The sequence below is a fragment of the Astatotilapia calliptera genome, chromosome 3, assembly GCF_900246225.1.
Source record: "Astatotilapia calliptera chromosome 3, fAstCal1.2, whole genome shotgun sequence".
Classification (NCBI taxonomy): Eukaryota; Metazoa; Chordata; class Actinopteri; order Cichliformes; family Cichlidae; genus Astatotilapia; species Astatotilapia calliptera.
Genome location: NC_039304.1, coordinates 20,824,143 through 20,842,612, shown reverse-complemented (window position 1 = coordinate 20,842,612; position 18,470 = coordinate 20,824,143). Strand labels below are relative to the sequence as shown.

At 43.1% G+C, this 18,470-nt stretch overlaps 1 protein-coding gene across 1 annotated transcript in view; it reads right to left on the bottom strand.

The window, feature by feature from the left end:
* tesk1b (testis associated actin remodelling kinase 1b) overlaps nt 1–12,796 on the bottom strand; it is a 32,394-nt gene extending 19,598 nt beyond the window's left edge. Inside the window, exons 1-2 of the mRNA XM_026162284.1 lie at nt 12,532–12,796; nt 11,110–11,679 (exon numbers count right to left, since the gene is read on the bottom strand). Of these exons, the coding sequence (XP_026018069.1) occupies nt 11,110–11,298 (189 nt within the window). The 5' untranslated portion in view covers nt 11,299–11,679; nt 12,532–12,796. The remainder of the gene's footprint in view (nt 1–11,109; nt 11,680–12,531) is intronic.
* Between the last annotated feature and the right edge of the window lie 5,674 nt (nt 12,797–18,470).

Here is an 18,470-nt window from a genome sequence, read left to right as displayed (position 1 = left end):
TTCAAACCACATCAGAAAGTGGAAATACAAGGAGACTGGACTAAAATGCGTTTCTTGTAGTATACAGCAAAACAAATGTGGCAAATCTCCTCACAGTACTGGCTTGTAGATGCATATGAAAGAAAAACATCCCTTTCAAAAAAAGTAATAATCATCATCATCATCATCACTAAATGTGCTTCCTACACAGTATTTTAACAAAAGGAAAGCAACATTTATCTCACAATCAGCATTTCAAGACATTTTTAACAAAGGAAGCAACACATCAACCAAACTGACACGTGAGGTTTACGCTGAAGTGTGAAGAGACCAAGCAAAGTCCCGAGGGGGGGGAAGTAAACTTGTGTTTGATGGATAAAATTACTTCTGCAAAACAACTCAAGGCTTAAGCTGCTGCCTGAGGCACTGCTCTCAGTTATAGCGTGAAGAAGCTTACAGACTGCGTTTCAATAAGAACGCACGCGTGGAAACGACCGAGACGAGGCACCCAGCCAAGCGCTGGTCCATCAGTGAACGAGCAGGGAGGTCCCACTCTGCGCGGTCAGGTCAGGTTCAGAAACACAACCTGATCCAGGAGGCGTGCAGTCCACGAGCTGTCACAAAACCGATCACTGTCTGTTGCACAACAACAACACTGAGCCGGCCACGCCTCCTCACACACAGGCCAAAACAAAGAGGGGTCATTTAAGTTCACGCATGCAGCAACACACTGTCATCATCGCTGACCCCAGAGAGGCTGCTAAAGCAGACAGAGGAACATGAGGACCAGGTCTGGATCGACTGGATTAATACATGCATGAGACATGACCGATATTTTATTTTATTTATTTATTTTTTTTAACTAAGGTCATCGAGTGTCTGATTATTTCTAGAAAAATTACTTCCTTCACTGATACATGGACATACAAGATGTTATACAGCTGTAGTGATAGCTTCTAGAGTCCATATTAAATACAATATAAGTAACACCTCATCAAATCCATGCGCATAAATGACAACACCAACTTTTTAAAAATTATTACCTAACAACCCCTGCCTCCCCAAGACTGGATCTACCTGGGAGCTGTGCTGGAGTCTAGTAAGAAAGACAGACCTGGGTCCTTGCCGTGTTAACCTTCTTAAATGCAAGGAAATCATCCGGAGGCCTAATTTTTAAGTGAATTTCAAAATAAAAGACCAAAAGAAACAAAGTCCAAGGTGGAAATTCATTCAGGTACACTTTGGAAAGTGTTATTTGTAATTACCTGACTATTACTTGTCCTTAATTTCAGATTTTTAGGGGAATTTATGTTTTTATCAAATATAGTGAGGACATATTTCCGCTGGATTTGGAAGTGGCAGATTTTGGAGGAAGATATATGTATGAAACACAAACAGCCAATAAATTACCATGTGTGGCTTTAATACTGCAAGTAGTGAGAGAGAGTACATCTTGTTTTCTTGAGGTGACTCCTTAATGGAACAGTGAACTGAGCCACCGTCACTGGCGACACAAATACTGAACCACTTGTTTACCTTCTTACAGGGGAGTTGCTCTCCTTGAGGTTTAGCTAAGACTACAGCCCCACCAACAAGTGGACGGGAGGAAACGCTCATTGTGCACCAATGTAAACACACAAAGTGTCTCCTGATATAAATCTATTGGTAACCACGAGAGGGGGTGAAAAAGGGAAAAAAAAAAAAAAAAAAAAAAAAAAAAAAAAAAAAAAAGGGAAGGACCTGAAAACATAAGTGTTGGGCAACTCTTGCCCAACTACCTATTTTAATCCACAGTCAAGTTGAAAAATTGCATTCAATAAACACAGCGGTTTAAATGAAGACGTGAAACACCACACGCTCAGCACTTTCGAGTTTGTGTGGCCGTGCAGAATATAAACAAAGATAAATATTTGTGCAGCGAGCTGCAGCAAAGCAGGCCCCGACTGGAATGACAGAGGAAGGGAATAATGAGGGAAAGTGCCACACTAAAAGCAATCATTTTCAAGTCTGCACTGGCTCTCCCATACCAACACCACCATCCAACAGTAACACAAGCACATACACCCAGCCCGCCTCCTAATCCCAAACACTGAAAATGATCACAGGCACACAGGAGACAGCTGATGATGGATCGTGGTTTGTGTGTATGCAACACAGGAGATCTGTTTTTTTCTCCTCCTTTGTTGTCGTTTTAGATTTCCAGAGCTGAAATCGTTCCAGCCACCGGGATTTACTAAGAACCGATTACATCCTGACATGTCCTGCTGGGAGATTCCCAGATTTGCTGGTTACAAAAATGTTTTATTTCCCTCTCCCCCATGCCATTTCAGGAAGTGTAAGACCAATACGATGGAAGAAAAGATTTTGTTTTCTGCAAGAAAGTCGTTTTTTCTAATATAAATCGACCTGGGTAATAAATCCATAAAGCAACCGCCAAATCTATAAAATGTTAGAAAGAAGAGGAAAACATTCCTGCCACCATCACAGAAATTCCAACATTGAGTAACAGGTACATCGGGGGCATTTCTTCAGTAATTAGAGGATCCACTGAAAGTTAAGCTCAGCTAATCCAATAAAAACCGAATGAGTGAGAGGCAGAGTAGAAATGTTATGAAAATGCAAACATAAACGAGTACAGTACTGTGCAAAACTCTTTGGAAAACCGTCACTTCTTTACATTTTACATGGACAGTGAGACATATTTGCAAGCACACACACAGAAAGACGCTATATACAGTGGGGCAAAAAAGTATTTAGTCAGCCACCGATTGTGCAAGTTCCCCCACTTAAAATGATGACAGAGGTCAGTAATTTGCACCAGAGGTACACTTCAACTGTGAGAGACAGAATGTGGAAAAAAAAATCCATGAATCCACATGGTAGGATTTGTAAAGAATTTATTCGTAAATCACGGTGGAAAATAAGTATTTGGTCACCTCAAACAAGGAAAATCTCTGGCTCTCACAGACCTGTAACGTCTTCTGTAAGAAGCTTTTCTGTCCCCCACTCGTTACCTGTATGAATGGCACCTGTTTGAACTCATCATCTGTATAAAAGACACCTGTCCACAGCCTCAAACAGTCAGACTCCAAACTCCGCCATGGCCAAGACCAAAGAGCTTTCGAAGGACACCAGGAAAAGTATTGTAGACCTGCACCAGACTGGGAAGAGTGAATCTACAATAGGCAAGCAGCTTGGTGTGAAAAAATCAACTGTGGGAGCAATCATCAGAAAATGGAAGACATACAAGACCACTGATAATCTCCCTCCATCTGGGGCTCCACGCAAGATCTCATCCCGTGGGGTCAAAATGATCATGAGAACGGTGAGCAAAGATCCCAGAACCACACGGGGGGACCTGGTGAATGACCTGCAGAGAGCTGGGACCAAAGTAACAAAGGTCACCATCAGTAACACACTACAACGGCAGGGAATCAAATCCCGCAGTGCCAGACGTGTTCCGCTGCTGAAGCCGGTGCATGTCCAGGCCCGTCTGAAGTTTGCCAGAGAGCACATGGATGATACAGCAGAGGATTGGGAGAATGTCATGTGGTCAGATGAAACCAAAGTAGAACTTTTTGGTATAAACTCAACTCGTCGTGTTTGGAGGAAGAAGAATACTGAGTTGCATCCCAAGAACACCATACCTACTGTGAAGCATGGGGGTGGAAACATCATGCTATGGGGCTGTTTTTCTGCCAAGGGGACAGGACGACTGATCCGTGTTAAGGACAGAATGAATGGGGCCATGTATCGTGAGATTTTGAGCCAAAACCTCCTTCCATCAGTGAGAACTTTGAAGATGAAACGAGGCTGGGTCTTCCAACATGACAATGATCCAAAACACACCGCCCGGGCAACAAAGGAGTGGCTCCGTAAGAAGCATTTGAAAGTCCTGGAGTGGCCTAGCCAGTCTCCAGACCTCAACCCCATAGAAAATCTGTGGCGGGAGTTGAAAGTCCGTGTTGCTCGGCGACAGCCCCAAAACATCCCTGCTCTCGAGAAGATCTGCATGGAGGAATGGGCCAAAATACCAGCTACTGTGTGTGCAAACCTGGTAAAGACCTATAGTAAACGTTTGACCTCTGTTATTGCCAACAAAGGTTATGTTACAAAGTATTGAGTTGTATTTTTGTTATTGACCAAATACTTATTTTCCACCCTGATTTACCAATAAATTCTTTACAAATCCTACCATGTGGATTCATGGATTTTTTTTCACATTCTGTCTCTCACAGTTGAAGTGTACCTCTGGTGCAAATTACTGACCTCTGTCATCATTTTAAGTGGGGGAACTTGCACAATCGGTGGCTGACTAAATACTTTTTTGCCCCACTGTAAGACTTGCAACCATTTCTGATGAGGTTTCAGTGAACAGTACATGGGTCGACTGAAGGGCCAGATGCATCAGTCAGGTCCTGTGCTGGATTTTTCCCACTTTAAGGACTTTCAGATATCGTTAATCTACTGTAGATGTTTTTTCCCCAGTCCTGACACATCTTTTGTCCTCTACTTGCCCAGTTTTCCTCAATTTTTTAATCAATCACACACACACACACACACACACACACACACACACACACACACACACACACACACACACACACACACACACACACACACACACACACACACACTTTATAGATTCAACTAATGAAATTGGAACAAGTTCTGTGTTTTTGTGACAGGCTGCCAGTAACAAAGTGCCAAAAGACATAACTTCAGTCTCATTGTTTACCATGCTGTTTGTTATATGCAGACGATACAAGCTCATTTATCGAGTTAGGCATCTTTATGTACCTAAATGATTCACAGGTCAATGTTAAGTGGCTTAAATAAAATAATCCTGAAATTGAATAAAAATACAACCTACCTACAAAGTATACTCTATTAAGGAATATTTAAGGAAGAAACTTTATTAGCTAGCACGTTTATTTGCTAAATATAATGTACATATAACTCACAAACTAAACAAAATTAATTTCAGGTCTACAAATAGTGGATAAATGACAGCTTGTTAACTATAGCGGGTGGGCTGAAAATAATCTAGCTCTATGTTAAACCTGATTTAAAATGTTCAAATATCAAAGCCCTTATTACAATTTTTTTTTTAAGAAAAAAAAAATCCCTACATTTAAGAAAGCAGGAAACAGTCTAATTGCTAGAAGCCAAATATAGCTGATGATAGTGAATTTTTGCCTAGCAACAGGTCTTGATGGCAGATATAAACTTGATAAACACTCAAACAGCAGCAGCACAGCAGCGTTTGACAAACCATTTCCTTCATCTTACCAACTCGTCACATACAGCTGACCGACACACTTCAATCACAGGGACAACACTCCTAAATCCCACTTCTTATCCACTTACTCTCCATGAGCTTGTTATCTTACATCAGGTTTAGGCAGAGTCCAAAACAAATGCACACACAGCCTCCAGTCGGGCTAATCACAGCATGTATGATAATTACCAGGAAGACTGGCTTTCTTACAGTGAGGAGTTTCATGGAAATTCAGTGTTTGTGAGAAAACTGGCAGTGATGCTGAAGCTCAATTACCAAAAGAATAAAGCAATCAGGAAATGGGGAATTATATCACGTACAGCATGTTTGTTAAATATAACACTAAGATAACAGGCTGCTTGTAGTAATGAGCAGAAAGACTGGAACGCACTGGTGAAACTACTACAACTGCTACACTGAAAGATAACATCTGGGCTCTGACCTTATTAAGCTCAGCTCAGTCAGGAGCACAGTAAGTGAAAAATAAGACTGCTAGTGGTCCATCTGCAGTAATTTTATAATTGCTGGTATGGCTCCGTTCTGGGAACTCGATACACATACTTGGAAAACTGGAGACAGGGCGCACAGCAGGGCAGGCATCAGTAACAGGACACTGATTAAATCAGAAACAGCATGAAAAGGAGAAGCCAGAAGGGAGGTGGGTTGCAAAGAGGCTTGCAAATGCACAGCAGTTGTTAGCAGCTTAAATTTTGCTTTATATAATTTACAAATTAGGCAGTCATGTATTTATAGACAGGTCAAAAATAATGAGATTAAATCATTTTAGCTATACCTGGAGGAAGAACTATGGATGAGTACAGATAAAACTTTGACAGCAGCACATCTGCCTATTCTACTTAAAGGTTCGATTATTCACCAGCTACTTTATGTGATCGAATTTCTGTGTGGGAAAGAAAAGTTTTCAGCATCAACTACCAACTGATTAACAGAGCAGAGCGGCAGAGAATAAAACTGCATGTGGAGGTGTGCAATGGCATGAGACTGACATCACAGTTTAGCTATGCACAAAAAAAAACAAACAAACACAAAAACCCCACACACATACCAGCACTGATAATAGATACTCTGATAAGCTTTGAGGTATACAAGTCCAATGAATTGAAGATAGAACTTTATTAATCCCTCGGGTGGGTTCCTCTGGGAAATTCGATAGGATCTGGAACCAGCTTAATTCCCATATCTAGGTGGCAAATGTTACCTTTACCCAGCCAACTATCAGTTCATGTTTTACATTTATAACTGAAAGAACAAGACGTGATAGAGCCCTCACACATTAAGAGCGAGGTGTGCTGCAGCTCAGGTGTGACTGCAGTCACGTGACGTCTTCAGCCCGGGATCCGGTTCCTCGTCACTTCCTGTGTGCAACAACTTCCAGAGCCACAGTGAGCTGAATTCGATGTGTGGAACCCACATGGAAACTTTCATATACAGTCAGTGATCTGTGAATTCGGTTGTGCCACGAATGTGACGTAATATCACCAGCCTCAGACTCCTCAAGCACTTGAGGTTTGTGATGGACTAGACAGACGGACTAGACAGACAGACAGACAGACAGACAGACAGACAGACAGACAGACAGACAGACAGACAGACAGACAGACAGACAGACAGACAGACAGACAGACAGACAGACAGACAGACAGACAGACAGACAGACAGACACACAGACAGACAGACAGACAGACAGACAGACAGACAGACAGACAGACAGACAGACAGACACACAGACAGACAGACACACACACACACCCTGTCTGAACAGACAAAACATCAAATGATACACCAAAGTTGCCTTTGCAGAGTGGGATTTTCTGTGGACGCTGAGATTTCCATGTCTCATGTAAATGATGGAGAAGGTCCAAATGAGAACCAAATCTTCTACGTGTGCTTGTTCTTGGACATCTAACATTCTCTGCGTTCACAAACATGCCATCTATTATCAGGAGAGAAACAGCCGGAGCGTGACGCAGTAATATGAAGTAAAACAATAATCCAATTAGAAATTGATCCAATTTGTTTGCTCAACTCCCTGCAGCCCTGAGAAAGGGACAGAATAAATAACCACATCCTACAGTTAACTGAACCTTTGGCTTATGATGCAGTTTAATTGTGAATGGGCGCTTTATTGCTTTCGAGCCTCTGGGTTATCAGGCTGATGAATTAGGAGTATTGCACAAGTGCAAAAGCTGGCACTTACAGACAGACACGTCCAGAACTTTGCTTTGAACAATATTAAAAAGACAAATTACAGCACCTGGAGGATTTGTCTTAACACGTGCACTCCTTTTTTTCCTTCTTTTTTTTTTTTTCTTTTTTTAAATCGCCCTGCCCTCTATTCCCCCCCGACCCCTCCCAGATTGCACAATTTCACTCTGGAGATGTGAATGGCTGCCCGTTTGTGCTGCTGCGAGTCACCATTGATCTGAAGCACAACAGCAGCACACACATGGCAGGAGGCCAGGAGGCCTTTGTGAGTAAGTGCAGGAGCATCCATTTCAAAGTGTGGCCCATACACACTTTCAGTTTAGTAAAGTTTCATAAACAAAACATCAGGTAGGGGGATTTTTCTGCAGAACAGTTGGGCCTTCTTCCTCCGGGCTAAACCCGGACACAGGAGCGACTATTCGGTCAGCACACTTTATAAATATGACTGATAGCTGTGGTAACAATTTTGCATTTATATAGCACTATCAAAGAGCACACTCATCCAGACTCAATTGGCAACTTAACAAGCCTGCAGTGAGCACAGTGACATTTGCATGCTCATTGGCCATTCAAAGGGCAAAGCTGAGGGAGTGGCTTCAAGAAGCCGAGTGGCCTCAAGAACATTTTTCCTTGAGAACGAGAACAGCACAAAGAGTGAAGTCCGAACACAAAAAGCCTCGTTTAGTGAAGGTCGACCTGAGCCGGACTTCTTTTAAACTGAAGCACTCAAAAGCAAGAATTAGATATTTTTACTTAATCGTGTTTTGTATAATGAGTCAACTTCTTGTGAAAACAACATTCTTATTTCACAAATGAATGCACAAATGATCATCAGGACTTCCCCCTTCTGGAAATCCGCTGGCCCGAGCAGAGCGCACAGGAGACGGCGTAGATGCTGCACAGTCATCACTTTTCCTTAAACTTTGTACCAAGGAACGGACGTGATAAAGGGCACCTGATGCCTGAGTCATTTGTGATCGCTCGTGCACGCCAACTGGGTTACGCGTGTAGATAAGTCCAGGCCTCCAAAGCCTGTGTGAAAACGGCATTAGACTCCACAGCCCAGCCAATTAATTTTTTAACCTTTAAAATGTTAGAAGTAGAGACCAACTTTTTAGAAATATTTGAAATAATGTCCCGTTTTGACATGAAAACCTTTGCTGCTTTTCTTTGCCTTACATGAAACTGATCATTTTGTGTTTTTTACCCCTTTCATTTTCATGATTTGCCACAATAAGCATGTGCCACCATTTCTGACAAACGCCTGTTCAACAGTATGATCGATGATGGAAATAATTACTGTACTCAGCATCTTATGCACCCACTCCATGTGATTTCATATCACGAGTTTAGTTGTGCAACAATCTGCAGGAGGACCAAATTCATCCTCTACAGTCCCACTAATGCTTTTAAAGACAAGATCATCACACTGAAAACAACTGGAGCTGTTTACAGCCAGCTGTTAACCTGTGAGTTACCACAGATCCAAAGATCAGACACATTACCTCATCTGGGTGTTTGGCAAGTCAAAATGAAGGAGCTCAAAATAATCTCTTAACAAGAACTAGTCATTACTGTAGACAGATTTACCTTTAAGGAGTGTTTATTTTATAGGCACTGACGTCAGTATTGAACAGCAGAGCTCGCAATCCTTTGATAAACTATTTACCAAATTAAATCACATTGTCCCTTTCTAATATTTTAGATTTTTGAAGTCAAACACATCAACTGATAATTAAGAAATTCTTCAGCCAGGCAGTGATTTACTGTAGGGCAGGTTAACATACAAGTGTTTCTATTTCTATACATACACACAGAAAGCCTGACCAGCCACACACAGACACTTGTGACAGGAGTGATATGGAGGAAATCCACACCTGCAACTTAAATGCAACTATGAATACTCTAAAGCTTTAGTCCAGGCTGGTACATACAGCCTATGAAGCATTGCTGCTAGAAGTGTGGCGATCGTATACGAGCAGAGCACACGATAAGAGCTGCACCCAAATTATTTCCACCAGCAACCTCACTGACACCGACATTTGTACGAGCACTTAAAAGGTTAAACAAAGTCCAACGCACTAACCCAGAGTTCATTTCCTTCTACCAACATAAAACCAAATTAAATAAAACTTGAACAGTTTATTAAAAAAATATACAGAAGCTATAACCCCAGAGGAATGCCTTCATCACCTATAGAGTGAATAGTGTCTAACAATTATTTTTTGCACAGTAAATTCAATTTAAAGACGCAGATTTATTGCAAAAGCCTGTCGAATCACATGCGAGTGTGATGTAGGGTGTGAAAAAACACACCATTATAAAATACTACAGCTGGATCGTTTAACTTGACAACTGCGCTGCCTGAGAATTTTGGGGGTTTAGGTTTTAGCAGTACTTCGGTTAATTCCAAGTCTGTATGAAAGAAGAAACAGACTAAACGGCAAACACCTTTCATCAGAACGCTTAAGAGAGCAGGTAGTCAACTTAATGATTAGAAATGAGGCCGTTTTGCCTTCATTAAACAACGAAACCTACTTAAATTATTGTTCCAACTTTGATCCTATTAGATTCTTAAAAAAAAAAAAAAAAAAAAAAAAAAAAAAAACGAAGCTTGAACTGTTCATTTATACCAAATGCTGCTGCAGTCACCTGCACTGCTGCTCAGCGAATAAATACAGAGCTGCAACCATTAGCTCATTAATCTGCAGCAAAAAAACATCAGCTTTATCAACAGTGACAACAAGTGCTCCCATAAAGCCCCAGTATGCTCTAGATTAACCCCCTAATCCTCATAATCTTTGAATCAAGCCTAATAAAGTCTTAGGTCGCGCCACACCCACCTGCCAATTCAACTACACACCTGTAACATTTCATAACTGAGCTGTGGACAGTTGTGACACCATTATGCTGACAAAATCTCCTCAGACAAAGACAAACACCTGCTAAAACACCTTGCCGGGAGCTCCTGGTGCAGCTAGACAACCGTGATGAAACAGACTCGAGAGATTAAAGCTATACCTGCTACGCTGCATTAAGGTTCTTCGCAGCCAGCTCCTCCTGGAGTGATCTCTTTCACGCCATCACACCCTGGCAACTCAGAGCCATCATTAATGAGGCGTACCTCAGAATTAGGCTCGACGCAACTGAAAAGGCAGCGTGACAAAAGGGGATGAAGGCCACTGGTGCAAGCAGAGTCAGGAGTAGGGTCACCTTACAGGTGTACATGATCTACCTGCACTGACCATATCCCCTTACACACGGGGTTGGGAGGCAAAAACAAAACACTGCGTCCATCTTTCACCAACTAATGGGTCACTGCAAACAGGTGTGGACACCATGATGCCATCCATCAAAAAAAAAAGAAAAAGAAAAATGCATCATCAGCTTCCTCAGCAGTTATTCAGCACCATCAAGAAACTTGACAGGAAGTCAACAACTCATTCTGGGGCGTCAGGAAGTACATCTATTTGCAGTCTTAAAATACTGAAAGTTTAGAGGCTCCACTGAGAGCAGGATGTGCACGTTAAACTTCGAGCTTGTCACAAACGAGACTCAAAATCAGCTCGTGGAAGTTAAGTGAAAACTTGTCCCGTCCCCCCGTTTAGACCCCGTTTTCTCACCTTGAACACCTCAGAGAAGAACCCTGCGCCGATCTTCTCGCGGCTGAAGTCATCCAGGCGGGCCAGGGTAGACACGGCGCTGCGCAGGGCCCGGTATGAGGACGGTCTAATCCGGTTGGTTCCATGGACGTGGTGCATGGGCGGCTCAGCCTCTCCCTCCTGCTCATGCACGATCCTTTCCGTCTCCATCTCCGTCTCGGACGGCCCGGGAGGAGGAGGCGGACTTGGGACGTGTGCGTAGTTTAAAATCCAGCCCGACTACTGTTTACATTTCCCATGTCCGCTAGAAGGCCACAGCGCACGGCTCTCAGGAGAGCAGGAACGATAAACCAAATGTTGCAGCTGCGGTCTGAAACCAGTCAAGCCCAGTCCCTCAGATTCTTGCACACGTCCGGAACGAGCTCGTCTCAGTGCGTCCTCAAGCAGCTACACAGCTGCAGGGGTGCATCCTGCAGAGTCGGTGCGCAGTTTGGGGGTGAAGTCCCTCATGCCGTGCTCTCTCTCTAAACTGCGCAGGCTGCTGCTGCTGCTGAGCGGCGTCTCTCTCAATTTCCTCCAAGTCTGCTCCTCCTGCAGCAAAGGAAAAAAAGAAAAAGAAAGGAGGACGGGGCTCCACTTTCTACTTCCACCAATTGAATCCCAGGCTTCCAGTGCGCGCAGACCTGCCTCACTCGAGCTCCAGCCTATTGAAACTAAAGAGGGAGAGCGGAGCGTGCACAGGGGCGTTAATTCAATAAATCATAAAGTGTGCGCGTCTGATGCGATCAGTCTGTAAATAAAACTCCTGCTGCTTGTGCTGAGGGGGACAATACTTTAATTACAGCTGTGACGAATCATCGTATATGTCACAAAAATAAAACAAGACGATTTTGGAAAAGCGTGGCTGGGTTTAACTGCGACTCTTACATTACCCATTGAAATATGATGTGCACTCGTGAAGTCTGTAGAATGGATTTCCACGATGGAGTCTAAATATCTTTTCTTTTTCTCATTCCTGGGGTAGTCTGCCATGTCCTGCTCTCTGATAACATCGCAGAACGCAGACATATCAGCCCTGGCTGCCGCTGCTTGCACTTTGCACACACACAGTCGCTTTTTACAGCTGATTCAGCCGGCATTTACAGCTCTAATGGTCCCACGGTCACGCCGAAAGGGTAGGAGGGTGGTGGGGGGTCGTTTCTCAGCAATCCTCAGACAGCGCGTGTGTGCCTCCGGTGCTGATGCTCCGCAAAAACCCGGAGCATTGCTCACTGCGGATTCTAAATTATGGTGAGCTGAGTTTGACACGAGCGCACGCACGCACGCACACATGGTCATCAGACTCATGGTTCAAACAGAAATACGCTGACGTATAAAAAGAAGCTGCACTGAAACAGAGCGGAGACGTGCTTCACCGCAAAGCAGGAGGAGGGTCTGACTTACCTGGCCTTCTCTGAAAAACACAACCTCGACATGCGCCGGACGGCCCGGTGTCCTCTGCCGAGCTCCGAGCCAGCACCACCAGCGGCGTCCGGTTACCGAGAGCTTTAGTTTACCAATTAAGCCTCCTGGAGCCGCGGGTACGGACTCGGTGCTTGTTTCGTTTCACGTCACCGCTGCCGATCTGTGCCTCCCTCGTTGCGGTGTTGGCTGCTAGAAGGGAGAGGAGCGGTGACTTTTGCCGTGCTTTATTGGAGGCTGCTGAGCGGGGCGGGCACACACGTGATCACCGCAAAAATGCACCTGTGGGGGCGCCTGAAGTGCCCCAGGTCGTGCTGCTGCGTGCATGCGCTTAGTGTCTGGAGAAGATGAGGAGTCCGTTTGTGCGGAAACCCTGAGCTGTATATTAGACACGATCTTTATTATGATTCCTTTCTAACAGATCAGCAAGACATTTCAGTGGCAATAAACACGAGCTGCCTCATCCAAAGTCTGGATGCTTTTCACTGACTGGGGCTGTTTGTAATTACCCAGGAGACCCCTGCGGCAGAGAAACATGGCTGCTGGGCCCCGATAACCATCCACTGCCTCCCATTACTGCACACGTGTCAGCCTTATAATATACTATATATATATATATATATATATATATATATATATATATATATATATATATATATATATATATATAATGCAGGTGTGTCAAACATTAGGTTCTGGGGCTACAGTTGGCCCAGCAAAGACTCCAATCAGGTCCACTAAAAGGCTGGAAAATGTGATTGGCTTTTATTTTTGGACATTTAACTGTATTTTCATCAGTTTTAAGCCTTTTCTGCTGATTGCTCCCACATAGCTATTCACGCTGAACCAAAAAGGAATTAAGTAACAGATAAACATAAATAAAAAATTCTGTGAATCAACAAAACATGTATGTCTTATAAATACAAGACAGGGTGCATAATGAGCTAGGAGGATTTTCTCTGTCATTTTCTATAATTTTACACATCTTTACATAGAAATCTTGAGACGTGGTGTTGAAATTACAGTTTTTTCTCTTATGTTAAGACATTTATGGTTTAATGTGTCCTAAAACATTTTTACACTGGTTTAAATACTCAGGGTAGCGTCATAATGAGGCTCACGTGCATAGAAAAAAAGCCCTTTAATGGCTCATTGAATGTTCTGTGCGTTTATGCAGCTGCAAACATGTTTTTCACCTACAGAGTAGGTTAATTCATATCAGCACAGAATATTAAATACAATAAAACAAACAACTTTAGTCAAACTGAGTACAAACCAAATCAACCCCGGTGATGTAAAGTAAAACAAATAGCTGAATAAATAAATGTCCCTGTTTTAAGATGAGATTCAGTCATGAAATTATTTTGATGTTCATTACAGGCAACTGTGAATCCTGCCTGGGGGCACCTGAAGGTTCTGGATGCCAGAGAGGCATTAAAAAAAAGCCCATCATACGGCGTGGAGCCATCTCACACCTCACAGCCACATACTTCGGGTGGCGACACATCGTTATCACATACAGCTGGAGGCTAGTGGCTCTCTTCCTTATGAGCTCTATCCTGAAAGCAGGGGAAATAAAAAATAAAACACTGAAGTCACATTATAATAAAACATGTCATTTATTATTCAGTCCTGCTGATCACTTATTCATCACAACAACTGTTGATTTGCTGTGAGTCCAGGCTGGGCTTCACTGAGCATGCTGTGGGGATTATGTGTAAGCATTCATGCATGTGTGTGTGAGAGAGAGAGAGATGGGGGATTATTCTGACCCCCGCTGACCTCCCTGAGTTGTACTAGACTTGAGCCTTCCCCAGTGACGTGAGCGACTGATGTGTCCCATTTTAACCTCTGATTAGTTTTTGTTGTCCTGACACGGACTTCAGATAAATTTCATGTGAGAAGAGCAAACAACAATCAAATCACGCTGCTGAGCAGTTCTCCACCAAAATAAAACTATCACTTTCTATGCAATCAGATGGTTTTTTTTCTGGGATTAAAATGTCTAACTTTCCATTTGCATGTTTTGACAAGCCCAGAATGAGAAGGGCTGCTTCAGGCACGGCACCCGACACAAAGAAGAAGAAGAAGGCATGCTTTGAGGAAGACTACAGAGGAGCTTAATGGATATAGAGAAGGATGACATGCAGAGGGTTGGTGTGACAGAGACACACCCTAATCTGCTATCTGTAGGTTCTGTGGTGAACCTACAGATAGCAGCCCAAAGAGGAAGAAGAATAAGGAGAAGAAGATGGCGACTTTTAGGGCCACTGAGGTTCACATTTTTGTTTTTTGGTGAAATGTTTCAGCAGCTATGGTGCAGACTGCACTGCAATTTGGTGCAGAGCAAACAGTGATGTATCCTCCAGGTCTAAATTGTGAAGTAAACGCAGAGGTTTCTGTTTGTTGTAATGGCCAGCAGGGGGCAACACATCTGGCTGGAGGGCTCTATGAGAAGAAGACCCCCCTGCTCTATTGCTCTGTGACATCAGTAAACACTTTAATGATGGATTTATGTCTCAGTCATTAGTTTCAAGTCTTATTTAAAGAAGCACAGTCCATAAAAAGCTACTTTCATCTACTTCCTTATTCACAAGGAATGACCACATCAGGTAGTGCCAGAGATGCTTTACTTGTTCATGTAAACCGCATGAACATTACAGCCTATAGATATCTGCTGTATGTGAATGCTAGATAAAAACGCACTTGGGCATTGAGGAGTAAGTATATAAATGCATAAAGCACTAAAAAGCAGAACCAGTCTTTCCATCATATGTGATTTCAACACACCAGGAGGCTAACTGCAAAAATGCTAAGCTTACAGCTTTACTACAGGACTTCACTAACCTGTGAGTGATATCACAGTGGCTATACTCTGTGTGCCTGATGAAATGGATTGATAAGGTCTGCAGATCTGCTCTAAGTTTACTAGACCTCTGGAGCCTGTTAATCATCTTTGAGCTAGCATGACATTTAAATAATCAGTGATCTGTGGACTGTGTCCTTCCTGATGAATGGATAGGCGACTGCTGTCAATAACCTCGATCAAAGAACCAAATCAGTATGTAAATGTCTGAGGCACAGTCTACAGACCACAGTTATCTGAGCCACTAGATCTTACTAGATCGTTATATAAATGTTACATGTAGCGTTAGGCTGAAAAATCATTCTCACTCAATTTTTCCTGCAGTCACCTGAAGGGGCCAAAACATGTATTTTAATGAGGCTGGTTCATGTGGTTTTTCATTCTGCTCCCCCACTGAAGAGTTTTAACAACACTTGGTAGGAGGCGAATCAATAGCACAGTCAACACCTGAGCTTCCAGTTCCCTTCAGGGGACAAATCAATCCACAGAGAGCACAACAGGAACAAGGACTAATTCAGATACACAGGCTTTTCATTAGCTTCACCAACTGAATAACATCCCCACAGCATAGAGAAACTTGGCTTGATATTCATTTATTTATTTGTTTATTTTAGCCATTTATGCTTTAACTGAAGAAAAAAAAACTGTATGGACTACCTGTTTTACCCCTCAAAAAACGTGTAAATAAAAGATCAAACACACACCTCTCCTTCATCTGAAATTCCAATTTCCACCTGATATAAGTGATGTGAACCTGCTGGGTCTCCCCTCCAACCGTCCTTGTGGTGGCCTCTCGTTAAAACTCGTCCGGGGGTGCTAATGACCACACTATCCCCTGCCCCGGTCAGCCAGGCAGGGGGCCCGGGGCTTTATAATTGCTTTTTGGAGCACACCAGCTGTTTCATGTGCTTGCATGCTGGTCCCCAAAGGAGGACCAGTGAGGTGAGAGGGGGTTAGGGGGTAAGGTAGGGGCTGCCACAATGGGACCTTCCCCCTGGGCCCATTCCACTTCAGCTCCCCCCATCCCTCCTCCTACTGTGGAAGAAAACGTGAAGCTAGATAAGAGAACAGAGATGCTGCAGCTGGTGAGGGGAGCTGCATTAAGAAACACCGCATGGCACATGCATGTAAAAATATACAGTAAATAATACACTCTTCTATTTACTATCTACTCCAAAAATTAACATCAGTTGCGTTTTTCTCTATATTAATTCCTTATAAATGCAGGACCTGTAGAAAAACACCATGGCTTAATAAACAAAGGCAGGTTACTTATTGTGAATTCACTTTAAAATAGTACCTCGTTCTGTATTGTCTATGGATTTGTTTTCAGTGTAGGGCTGAGCCTATTTAACCAGAGGGGTGTACTAGGAAGCAAAATTAATGGGTTAGCAGGTTAGGTTGAACTTAAAGACAGTTTTCTGTGTCACAGAAGTGACTCTCTTTCTACCTGGCTAAATCACTGTGGTAACCGATGCTGAACACACAACACAGTCAGGAAAAGGTTACTTTGAAAGTTTCAGTTTCAAATCCTGTGCAACCACCACGTCTTCACTGATTCTTTTATTTACAGAATGTTTTAAAGGTGATATAGATTCTCTGTTGGGTGAATATGTTTTATATGTGCAGGATGTGCATCTGTACCTTTGTAAAAGCCCTGAATGAAGCGTAAACTGTGCATTGCATTATCAGTGGAGTGTGCATTTATGAACTTGTTGATGCAGAAATGTGGAAATGTTGTTGTGCTTGATTCTAATCTGCTGCTGGAATTGAATTGCAGTGTGTGTGTGTGTGTGGGGGGGGGGGGAGGTGGAATGTCCTTTTTCTTTTTTTGTTTGTGTTTTTTTCCTGTGTCAACCACTTTGACTTGTCCATTTTCACACACTGCATTTTTAATGCAATTGAAAATAATTTTTGTATCTTTCTTTTTTCCCTAATATTGGTGACTCTTTATCTCCAGAAGATTTTCTGACCCTGCGCAGAGGAATGTGGGGGAACCTTTTAAATACTTGTCATTTTAATAATGAAAATTGTCCATTAGAGGCACAACAGTTGCAGACACTCTGCTCTGGCACCCCGAGGGACAGCCAGATCAGCTTGCATTGGTCTCCAGGGCTGAGTGGAGGTGCTGGAAAGTGGATGAGAGCAAAGTGCTCCTTTCAAAACAAACTGAAAAGTAAATTACTGTCCGGTGAAGGATGACTGGATTTGACGTCTGTGATCTCATTAGAAAAATTAAACGTCTGGGCGATGCTTTGTCTGATTTATCCGGAAGCAGAGGCTTTAACATTATCAGCTGGCGTCTGTCGGTTGGATGCTGTAATAGGTGACGCTGCTTGAGTTGTTTCCATTGTGTGTAAACTGTGAGAGACACAGTAATGAGCCGCAGCTAGAGTGCATTTGGTGGATATCTCATGTCGGCAGACACAGGAAAGAAGATGGAAAAGCGCCCAAAGGCTTCCTTGTGTTGTTCACTGACCCCATATCATTTTACCCCGAAGGCGTGCACTAACAAAGCCTTTAAGGTTTTTCCTAAAACACAGAAGACCGCAAGCTACACTCCCTGCAACCGGAAAATTATACACACTTTAAATGCAGCTATAATTGCTTTGCGGGCCACATTTTTCCTGCAGCTTTACACAGAGACATTAGCGCCGTCAGTTGTGTGTTTCCCCTGGTTTTCCCTTCTTGTCTCTACATGCCCAGCAGTTGTGTCTGGGCCTCAGGTGTCGCCTTACAGGTGATCAGGTTGTCTGTTTTTCTCCACTCGGTTGGTATTGTGATACGTTTATGTTTTGTTTTTTTTAGACTGGGTGTACCCGTCAAGGAACATTTATGCCTTTATTCTGTGACCGTCACGTCATCCTGCCGAAAGAAAGTGTTGTTTATTCGCTGAAGGCGACACACTGGGTCTCAGCTATAATGTGGGTTAACTGGCTGTAGGTCAAAGTCTGCACGCAAAAAAGCTCCAGAGTTTTAAAGCATGCAAATTAGGCAAACAGAAGTTATAGTGAACTCAACTCCTTACAAATGACCATGGAGGTCTGTCCTGGTG